Genomic DNA, 11,254 nt, shown 5'->3' with positions numbered 1-11,254 from the left:
ACTATAGCAGGAAAACTTGAAACTGGCGATTTCTGCACAAAAGTCTATTATAAAAGACAACAGGCAACGATATAAAAGTAGTAATAATCCTTTTGTTTTTAGATAAATGCATTCGTTGGGCTCATGATTAATTATATTACAATCCCAATTTCTTCTGATTTATTTATTAATGATAAATAACAGCGACACAAAAATAGTAAACACAAACAATGAATAAAAATATATTTGTAGAAAATAGAAAAGGGAAAACAAACGTATGAAACTACAAAATGACGTAGTACCGTCCAGTTTCAGAGAAACGGAACACATAAAGGGCTGTCTTTCTCCATTCACGTGTTGACTGAGTTGCAGAAATCAACATTTGTTTGTTTGTTTGTTTGTTTTTTAATAATTTACAAACGCTGTGATCTCATCTGTACGAGCAGCGCTGGAATGTGCTCGGTGCGGAGCGTGCGGGACTGGGGAGGAATGCCTTGACCACGCCCCCGTCCTCACGGGCGTCCAATCACGTAGCGGGGACGGTTTCGAGGCGCCCGCGGAGTCCCAACCGTAGAAAAACAAAGCCTCGGATAACAACAAAACTCGTATCTTACACCTATCTGCGCACGGCAATCCGTTTTCCTGTATCGAAACCGGTTCCAGCGACCGATTATTTGTGTTTTCCATCGCTCTTTCGGGCCTTTCCGGCGATGTTGTTTATCTGTAGTAAGGGGGGCCTTGAAACCGCCCTCCCTTGCCCCATTTCCTCGGTTGTTTTCCTTCTCTCGCCTGGATTCTCCATGTTGTTGGTGCAAGAGTGAAGACTTCGCAGCGACGGGAGAGGGGGGCTGCTCGGCGACATTACCAGTAATAGTAGCGGTAAACCCGAGACGACGGAGCTGACAGAGTCTCAAATAGCTTCCAAGAAAACATATCCAAGTGCCTTGCCCCCTCCCCAGGCGGACCTCCAAAAGAAGAACAAGAAGAGCGGCGGGGGAATAAAGAAACAACAGGAACAAGATAAATCCTACTCTCGTCGAGGATTGTTGCTGAGGCGGATGACAAGTTACCTCAGTGAATAATTGAGTCCACTTGTCAATAAAACCCAATGAGGGATGCCCATCAGTGCCCGGGGACAGGATTTGAGGATTTTGAGGGCTCCGTGATTGTCAGATGGAAAGTTCTGTTATCACCCAAGTGCAGAAAGAAGACGTTCAAGTGTCACCGAAAACAGGTGAGCTGCGCTTGCGTTCTGCGTGTATTTGAGGGGTTTGTTCTACCTGCTTTATGTGGTGCGGTAATATTTGGACATTTTTGAATGGTGATCGGTGTGCTCAGAAAGCCTGTAGTGCGCCCATTTGACAGTTGAGCGCTGCGGACGCTGGTTGAGCGCGGTTTGAGGCGCATTGCCTCCCCCTCCTCCTCCCCCTCCTCCTCCTCCTCCTCCTTCTTCTTCTTCTTTTTAAACATCTACCAAGCAAATCTGTAATATTTATATGTGATCACGGTAAAATAGAGCGCCGTGGTCTTATAAAATCTTCATGTGGTTATTTACTAGACGTTTTCTTGCCCAGAAGCTGTGACCGTAGTTGTGTTTTTTTCCCTCCAGTGTTCAGTCACCATAAGAAAAGGACCTTAAAAAGCACAAATGACGTTAGAATAAAAAAATAAAACACCGAGTAAACATCCTGGCCTCGTTTTAGATCAGAAAAGAGATTATTATTGTACCCGCCTCGCCACGGCTAAGTTGTTCTTGTATTGAATATAAGGTCAAATATAAGTTCACAGTCTCCATTACGCACTGGCTTCGCCATCCACAGCTTAGCTATTGTTGATCCTGTTTTTGTCTCTCTCTCTCTCTCTCTCTCTCTCTCGCTCACTCCTTTTTATTGTGCAAATCTCCGTCGCTTCTTAACATGTGCTGTTGTGATCATCGGTGATCACGAGCAGCCCTCCAAACAAAGCTGCTGTATATTTTCTGTCGATCAGGTTCCAGCCTGTTTGGCACCATCCCATATCCTGCTACTACTACAACCACCAGGTACAGCGTGGGGAGCACCGGAGTACAGTAGAAACCCAAGCTGCTGGTGTTCATTTATAAGCTATGAGGTTTTGTTCATATTGTGGAGGGCTGCTGCTGGTGCTGGTGCTGCTGGTGCTGGTGGTCACAGATCAGTGCGCGGCTGTGGTGTTAAGGGAGGTCCGCTGCACCGTTCTCATTTTGGCTTTTTATTTAATTAGACGTACAAGGTTGCAGAGGGTCCGTGTTAAATGCATATCACAGGCTCGGAGGGGGGGTTAAAGGGCTCTGGAGTGGCTGTGGATTAACAGGGCCGTATAGAAATACCAGGTGCCGCGGTGTTGACAGCGGAATGCACAAACACACCCCTCTGCACACGCCCATTGTAGCGCCGTTTCAAAGATCTCGTTGTTTGCGCGCTTTGCTTGGGCTCGAAAGAGGCTTTGCTCGCAGATTCTGGTCCGCTGCTTGGCTGTTCATGTCGTTCATACTGTATCATGTTTTGGGTTTTAGAGAATAATTCAGTGTGTGTTTGCTCAGTCTGACAGGGTTTCAGTGATATTCTGGGTTTGGGTGTAGGCCTAATCTGCTCCTTTCTCGCTCTCCTTTTACATGCGGGCCAGATGTAATGTATGCGTTATGTCACACATGACCATTGCCCCCACCCTCCTGTTGGAAATCAATGGGCTGCCTGGATTCACATTAAAGGGATACAGATCATGTGGATTGTATTGATTATAGGAGCTTAATGTTTTCAGGAAACGTGTGCTTGGTCTGATGAATGACATTTGAGGAAATGACTAAATAAAGCCCCAGTGTCCTTTGTCTCTTGAGCACAGTGTTGTGTAACACGGTCACCGGTGGGTCTTCGGAGCTCTGAGGGTCAGCGTGGAGTGGGCGCTCTCATAACAATAATAATGATAATAATAAAAAAGTGCAGCTGGCTGGCACACTTTCTTTGGCTGTTTCTCAACTCTTCCCGGCGAGGACGGAGTGAGTTTACGTTCTGCGATGTCACTGCATTAATGGCTTCTGCATTTGTTTGCAAGTCCTCACATGAAAGCACACAGGAAGAGACTTGCAGGAATGTTCTTCTCCGTTTCTTCCACGAACAGCACGAGTCCCATATGGGGCTGGGACGCTCGCCGTCACAGTGACTGATCAAAGACCTGCACCGAGCACTGAGGTGTGACCGCTTGTCCAGCTCGCTGCCCGTCTGCCTGTCTGCCTGTCTGTCTGTCTGTTCTGGCTAGTTTCTGGCAGCAACGTCTTGGAGTTTAAAGGGGTTGGAATGTTTTCTGTCTGTGTTTTCTGTTGAGGGTACAGCTGAAAGTGTGGGTTTTCCCGCCCTCTGTGATTATATAACATGTACCAGCCATTTCCAGCAGCAGCAGCAGCAGCAGAGGCAGGCGCATTAAAAACAGATTTCATGTGCAGGCTGTGCCATCCCTGTAGGCACATGGATGCTCTTTCTATACGTCACAAGCAGCTCATGTCTAATTTTTCTGAATGTCCTGCGTGGATTAATATTTGTGGTTTTCATTGCCGTACTGTGTGTGCCTGTTGAGGATCATCTGACGTGAGGTGTGTTGTGTGTTCCTGTTTCCGTGTTGGTTTCCTCATGAGAGTCTCTCTGTGCTGCACAGGCCAGGTGAGCCGGTCTGCCCTGAAACAGCCGCGGAGTTGTAACATCTTCAAAGCGCTCTTCTGTTGCCTCCAAGCTCAGGATGGCCCCAAAACACCACCACCACTACCACCACCTTCCCATCAGGCCTTGCTGGAGTCGCAGGAAAACGGGATGGTTGTCAAGGTAACACTATTTTTATTCCAGCGACATCTCACACCAGCGAAAAAACAATTGGAAGACCTCACTTCAGTTCTGCCTGTATTTTTGTTGATTCAAGATTATATTTCCTTGTCGCACCCACACACACACACACACACACTGCTGCCATAAAGGAGGAGGTGTTTGAATAGTTCAGCCATCTGTAGGGATAAACCACACACGCTGTTGTAAAAATGCACTTATTATTGTCTCGGAGCGTTATTGTTTTTTTACAACTGCGCTCTCAAAACCACTCCTGCACCTGCTCTGAACATCTTGAAAGCCAACCGCAACTGTCTGCGGATATGGAATCACTTTGATGTTTCACACTTGATCCTCCAAGGAAGATAAGAGCGACAGAGCGACTGTCAGTCCTCCAGGCGGACGGCGCGAGCGAGCAGAGAATGGCGTATTGTGTGCCTCGTAATTGCTGAGGTGGAGGAAAAAAGAAAATAAAGCCTGGAGCGCCCGCTGCACGCGGCCGTCCACGCTGGTGAACGCTGTCAGCCTGATCAGAGCTCTGGTGCCGTGTAAAGGGCATTTTAATGAGATGCCATGTTTGTTCACAGTGAGGAGTGTCCTCCAGCATCGGGAGGAAGCAGGAAGCAGCATCTGTAGGGCCTGGTTATTATGAAACCGAATTAAACGTGCGCGTCGATGGGGGTTTTGTATTGAGTTTATTGTTTAGTTGATGAAAGAAGATGGTTGTTTGCTCGTGGATGTTTCCCAGTCTTAATTTACCATCCTCAATGGAAAAGCTGTTTACGTTATGCAACATATCAATAATTAATGGCAGCCTGCTCAGAAGGAGCCCAGAATGAAACAAAACTAATAAAGGGGGAAAACTGGATATCTAAAAATTAGATCATATCAAGGTAATGTGTCCTCCCTGCTGGTGGATCCCAGTAGAGAAGCTTCTGGGACGTATAATAAAAGAATAAATATGCTAATAATCCTAAAGATAGAAGCTCTTACAGTAAGGCTCATACACACATCCACGCTCGTCTGCTTATCTAATTTCTCAGAGGTAAAATCAAATGGCCATGGAATCACCGTGCTGTCGGGGCTAATCATGCTCCTTAGCGATAAACATATCACAGACAAGACTAATGATACAGGTGTGTGTGTGTGTGATGGTACCATTAAAACAAGTCTTCATGTCTCTCCTCAGCAGTGTGAACCCAGCCTCCTGCCTGAGGTGAAAGCCCAGGACCAGGGGAAGATATGTGTGGTCATAGACCTGGATGAGACCCTGGTGCACAGCTCATTCAAGGTGCTGAAATGTATTTTTATTTACGTCAGTGCTCACATTTGTCCCATTTTAATATGTTTAAGTACTGTTATCAGAATCAGAATCAGAATTCCTTTATTAATCCCTGGAGGGAAATTCTTGAAAGTTATCTGACCGTGCAACTTGAGTGAAAGCCTTCTTCTCGTTTAGACAAATGAAACAGGTTACATAAACATGAGGGCAGCTTGCAGCAGCTTTTGCCTGGTCTTGTTCATCTGTGATTGTTCATTAATCTGTTTTTGACTTTTTTCATTAAAACGTCAGGGATTCTTTGATTGTGCTCTGTTTGTGTACGCTGTGCTGTGTTTTATGGCAGCCGTGCTCCTCTAAGCGCTCAGCTGTTATGTAATGCCATGTGAATGTAGACATCGATGTGGCTCATGTGAATGGGCATGTCAACCATCTCCCTCTGTGTTCCCCCTCCAGCCCATTAGTAACGCAGACTTCATCGTGCCTGTGGAGATAGAGGGGACCACACACCAGGTAAACTACTGTGTGTGAGTGCGTTCGCTGTAGAGGGGAGGGGTGTGTGTGTGTGTGTGTTGATGTGTTTGCAGCGGTTGCTGTGCTGAAAAGGGATGGGTCTTGAAACTGATCAGCCAGATTTGGGTTGTAACGGGCGCAGAGGAGCCCTCTGCTGACCAGATGTTGAACAGGGAGCCGCAAGTGGAAGTGGATGCATCGGCAAGAAAATGAGTCATTTCTGAGCGGTTCCTCAGAAAATTTCATGAATAAGTCATACAGCACATAATACTGCCTCTGTGAAGATGTGACGCTCAACTAGCACAGAGCGCGGGACCATTTGTTCAACTTGGGCATAGAGGAGGCTTGAGCCAATGAGGGTTTGCCTACAGGTTGTATGTATGTACGCATATATGCAGATTTTAACCAACTTACCATCAGAACTTGGATGTTAAAAAAATAATGTCTACGGTCGGCGCCCTGCTGTGCATTTCAAGATGTTTCTGGTGGAGCAACATGCCGCCTACTGAGCCTTAAAATCTAAATCCTTAATCACAAACCAGTTTGCCACCTCTGTCTCATTCATCCCTGCTCACCAGAACTTTGCCCTGCATAGGAGAAATTAACCTTAAACTCTAATATTGCATTTTTTTACTCGAATGCAGCAGATTCACTCTCATTTTCTGTGCAGCTGAGGTGGAGGATTTCCCACCTACAGTGCTGGACTGAGTAGTTTGTTGTGTTTGCTGTTTAATGATCCAAAATGCAGGTTACTTTTTTGTTTGTGTTCGTAAAGCTTCTGGTTGAAGTACGGTCGTCAGTTTGTGCTGTTTTTGGCACTAACGATAAGTGTGGAGGACCACAGGGTGAGACCACAGGTTTTGTCCGAGTGTTCCTCATCTGATAACAGAAAGTGTATGAAACCCACGACCAAAATAGCTGTGCGTTCTGTCACTGTGTTGGTAGTAAATTGTTCCCGTTTTTCCTGACATGCCCACCTCGTGGACCCGCTTCTTTGAAAACCACTGGCTTCGGGGTGGAGCTTGTCACTGTCGGACATGTGGAAATGTTATTATCTATGAAATGTGATTCCTGGGACCCCATGTGCTGGTACGCAGTCCTCTGTGGGCCTCTGCCTGGTTCAAGTAATCCAGGATAGGCTGGTTAACACTGGCGCGGCCTATTCTTGATTACTTGTTTCAGGAACTGGCCGCTGGCAGCAAACGGATGGACCAAATGAGTTGACGGTGTGAAAGTAAAGGCATTTGAAGGACCCCGCAGGTCGCTCTGCTTCCTGACGATCAGTCTGTGTGTGTTTTTTTTAACAGGTGTATGTGCTGAAGAGGCCGTATGTGGACGAGTTCCTGCAGAGAATGGGAGAGTTGTTTGAATGTGTGCTGTTTACAGCGAGTCTCGCCAAGGTACTTCACATCAGATCCTGAAATAGATGCTGAAATAGATCTTCATGTTTTATTCAGCACCAAGTATCTTTTGGTTGACGCGATGTCTGATCTGTCAGATGTTGTTCTGCCTTCTCCCACCTTTTAGCTTTACTGTGATAGCAGCTGCTTAAACGTGTCACCTTCAGCCTCCTCGCGTTTAAAGTCGTAGTTTGTTTCTGTGCTCATCAGGAGCCTGATGCACCAGCTCTGCCTAAGAACAAACTTAGCATTTAATTTAAGTGATTAGTAAGTGCAGATTTGTGCCTAATGAAATGTAAATGTGTCGCACCGCACACACTAGATGCTTGTTGCTAAATATTTACAGGTGAGCTACAGACTGTGGCCGACAAAGCTAACGTTAGCTTTCTGCCGGTTTAGATCAAAGATAGAAAATACTTATATGGACACTCTGACTGCATGGACGACAGTTTCAAATTACTTTGGCAAAAACACAACATGATGTGCCACAGATTACCAGACCTCATGCTAATCACCATAAAAAACTGCTAAATAGAGAGATGTCTGCCTCCTGTGGATAATCCAGAGATCTTGTTGTGAGCAGTTTCATATAAGAACGTTTTTCGTCCTGTATCGCTGCGCAAAAGGAAACATGCATCCGTTCATGGATGACAGCCGAGCTAACTAAGCTTGCTACACATTAAGGCTGAGCCGAGGAGGACGTTGTTAATGTTTACATCCTGTCCTGTCCTGTCGTCCACTGACTTTGTTAAGTTTTGTTGGTGCAGCCCAGTTCAGTAAAGTCTGATCAGCTTGCAGATGATAAGAACTCTGGAAAGATTGTACAGCACAAGTGCAGCATTCGATGTACAAATAGCTGGTGCAAACCAATCTGATGAGGAGTTTGGGTGTGTAGTGCTGTTAGAGTGAATTAGCCACCATTAGGACAAAGTGCTTCATTAGTCCAACCTGACATCCTGGCTTTTCCCTCTCCTGCTCCCTGCATCCCTCTGGCTTCCACCAGTATGCAGACCCAGTGACCGACCTGCTGGATCAGTGTGGTGTATTCCGGACCCGGTTATTCCGGGAATCTTGCGTATTCCACCAGGGCTGCTATGTCAAAGATTTGAGCCGTCTGGGCAGAGACCTCCACAAAACCCTCATCCTGGATAACTCTCCGGCCTCCTACATCTTCCACCCTAATAATGCTGTGAGTTTTCATTTGCTCCTCTCAGCTATGATCTGCCTCATGCTGCTCATAATGGCAGTGAATAATATCCAAGAGATGTTGCACCTGCTCTTAGACCTCCCACGCGTCAAGCTCACGGAGGCGTGGATGCACGAGAGACAAAAAAAATAATGCAAAAGATCACTTCTCTGTATTAAAGCCTGGATCTTATTCCTCCCCCCAAACAAAATGAAATGGGTGTGATTTTCTCCAGACTTCCAGCTTGACAAGAAGGAGGTCTGGCTATGTGAAATTAGCTCAAACAAAATGAAAACCAATTAGTTATAGAGTTAAAGTAGATGGCACATTGCTGGTGTTAGAAGATTCAGTCCTTGATGTTTAGAGAGATACTAAATGTTCAAAGTGTCTCCCTGATATTTTTATTGATTAGGGCTGCAGCTAATGATCATTTCATCACTGATAAGTCTGCAGATTATTTTCTCCATTTATTGTTTTGTTTGCAATGTGACACAAACTAGTGAGAAATACTGATTATAAAATCCCAAAGGCCAAAACCCAGTGACATTCAGTTTCTTCTCATACATGACAAAGAAAAGCAGCAAATACTCACACCTGAGAAACTGAAGCCACAGAATTTTGTCCCTTTTGTCCTGTTTATCATAGTATTGCTGATTAACTTCCTGCCATTTGACAAGGTGCTTCAGGTCACATTCAGGACCTGACAGCTCTGGTAATGTCTTTTTTATATATGTATATATATTTAATTTAAACTCTGCTTTGCTTCTGAGCTGAATGTGCACAACTGCAAGGTTACGTTTTAATCTGAGGTGCATGAAGTGACTGTTTGTTCTCGTCAGGTTCCTGTGGTGTCGTGGTTTGACGACGTGGACGACGCCGAGCTGCTCAACCTTCTGCCTGTGTTTGAAGAACTTAGTCAAGCTGATGATGTCTACACCCGGCTGGACCAGCTTCGTGGACATTAAGCTCTCGATGGACCCGCTCAGCTCCTGTGAGAGCTCCAGCCTGAAACTTCCTCAACTACTACAGAACCATATATTGAGAATAGATCCCAGAGTTTCGAGACGCTGTTCTCCTAGCCACTACACAAAATCCTCTGTTTAGAAAATGGTTTTACCGCGGGGGTTAAGGAAATACCAAGCCTGGAAAACACAATGCGTTTGGCTCAGCTGAAGCTGTAGATTGCAATCTGAAGCCTTTCCTCTGAACCTCAGTGCTCACATTATTGACAACCACTATTTGAAAGCACTATGAGGACGAGTGGGGAAACAGCAACCAAAGCAGTCCCATCACAGTCACTCCGGTTAGTATGGATATTAAAGTGGTTCTTTTGCCAAAGCAGAAGCCTGCCTGCCCTGACTTGACTTTTGGACATTGCTCTTTTTTATTTTATTTTATTTTTTTTGTTTTCAATCATTGTGCCTTTTTAAGGAACAACAAAAAAGCATCAGCTGTTTTTAGAAATTTCCACCAGATTTTATACATTTATTGATTTCATTTGTTTTATAAGGAAATCTATTTTTAAACGGTGAACATGATTCTTCTATGCAACCCAGTCCTGTAATCACTCTGACAGTACCTCCTGAGTGGCCGGTCGATAATCGCATTCAGCAGATGTGAACATCACTGTAGCCTTATTCACCTGTAAATAAGCAGCAAAACAAAAACTTATTGTACTTATTTGTACTAAATTCATAATTTCTACCAAACATACAAATATACATCAATAGTGCTCAGATTGACCTTTCATATGTTGGATTTAAGTTAAGTAAACAGGGTGTTATCTTGTCTGTGATGGCCCGTTGAAAGCAGACACACTGGATTACGTTGGCACATAAGGACGACCGTAAATGCCACAGTTTTCAGTCAAGTTTGAACACGAGTTCATTTGTTACTGTGCTTTTCTTTTTACTATGTGACAAACAACTTGCACTTGGTTGCTGTTGACAGTGCTGAAAGTAAAAACTGTGCCTTTGAAATTCGAACAGAGAATGGTGTTCTGCCTGAAAAGAGATTTGTAGGCCTGTACAGTCTGATGTGTCATGCTGAGCGTGAGAAAACACTGTCAAGAGCAAGTGTAATGCCATGTGGCTCTGGTACTTGCAGTGCAACACTTGAAAATATCAAATTTAAATTTTTTAGCATGTGTGAAAGTTTTTTTTTTCATTTATTTACTCTGTACTGAGAGCATTTGTCTTCATTTATTTATTGGCCAAAAACCTGTTATTGTCCAGTAATGCTTAAACTTTTGTATTGTAATCCATCATTTGCCTACTGTTTAGCTGTTTTATCTGTGCCTAAATTACAGATCCTGCTGTCTGAGTTGAAAAAAAAAATTTAAGCAGTTAAATCAAATAAATTCATATTAATTTCTTTTCTGCAATCATAAAGAATTATTTTTCCATTCCTTTAAATTCAGTACAACAGATGTTTTGTAGGGGTTCGTTTCCTGGGTAATACGTCTTTTCTATGGTGTTTCAAGTCTGATGCAATTATTGCCTGCATGTTAACTGCTAAAATATGACAATGAATTTCTACCAGTTGTGATGACCAAAAGTATTTGTTCAGAAAGTCACAATTTGTCTTGATGTATCAGAATAAATGAAAAACTTGTTTTGTCTACCTTATCTGACCAAAATTCTAAAAGACAAGGTGCTACCTGTTTTTAACTTTAAAATAAAAATTGGTTATATTGTACTGTGTGTGTTTTTCTCCACTCTGACATACATTCAAAGTCTGAAAGTCTAAAATTACTATTTAAATGCTAAGATATTTTTTGTTTTAAGTTGGCTACTCAAAATATATTTTAGACATTTTATATTTTAACACAAAGAGGTGGAATTTAGTAGAAGTTCTATTTTATTTTACCTGATACTTTTTACTCCATTTTGGTTCACATTTTCTAATAGAAAGCTGATAAGTCAAGATACCGAACAGATGTTATATAATAATAAAGTGATTACATTTTTTGCTATACTCATTATTAAATATGACGAGGGCCATTCCGCATTATTACTTTCGACACATTTGATTGTTAATACTTAGGCTATATTTACAATGTGAAATTGCT

At 43.6% G+C, this 11,254-nt stretch overlaps 1 protein-coding gene across 2 annotated transcripts; it reads left to right on the top strand.

Annotated features, from left to right (window-relative positions):
- The first annotated feature begins 763 nt into the window (after nucleotides 1-763).
- On the top strand, nucleotides 764-10,881 carry ctdsp2 (CTD (carboxy-terminal domain, RNA polymerase II, polypeptide A) small phosphatase 2). 2 transcript variants are annotated; one of them, XM_046396182.1, is made up of 7 exons: nucleotides 764-1,213; nucleotides 3,646-3,809; nucleotides 4,999-5,097; nucleotides 5,542-5,598; nucleotides 6,906-6,998; nucleotides 8,002-8,187; nucleotides 9,024-10,881. In XM_046396182.1, the coding sequence occupies exons 1-7, from the start codon at nucleotides 1,153-1,155 to the stop codon at nucleotides 9,147-9,149; spliced, it is 786 nt and encodes a 261-aa protein (XP_046252138.1). In that variant the 5' UTR covers nucleotides 764-1,152; the 3' UTR covers nucleotides 9,150-10,881. The 2 variants fall into 2 exon arrangements, with proteins under 2 accessions (XP_046252138.1, XP_046252136.1); XM_046396180.1 differs by having other exon boundaries at nucleotides 769-1,213; nucleotides 4,996-5,097.
- The last annotated feature ends 373 nt before the right edge of the window (nucleotides 10,882-11,254 follow it).

The sequence above is a fragment of the Scatophagus argus genome, chromosome 8, assembly GCF_020382885.2.
Source record: "Scatophagus argus isolate fScaArg1 chromosome 8, fScaArg1.pri, whole genome shotgun sequence".
NCBI lineage: Eukaryota > Metazoa > Chordata > Actinopteri > Scatophagidae > Scatophagus > Scatophagus argus.
Note: the sequence above shows the minus strand (reverse complement) of the source record. Positions and strands in the feature narration are given on the sequence as shown.

What these genes read in the sequence shown, in the direction of transcription:
- ctdsp2 (XM_046396180.1), top strand. Translation starts at nt 1,153, where the DNA reads ATGGAAAGTTCTGTTATCACCCAAGTGCAGAAAGAAGACGTTCAAGTG. An exon ending in TAGAGGGGACCACACACCAG is followed by an intron (nt 5,599 to 6,905) that starts GTAAACTACTGT and finishes TTTTTTTAACAG; the next exon opens with GTGTATGTGCTGAAGAGGCC. An exon ending in TTACAGCGAGTCTCGCCAAG is followed by an intron (nt 6,999 to 8,001) that starts GTACTTCACATC and finishes GGCTTCCACCAG; the next exon opens with TATGCAGACCCAGTGACCGA.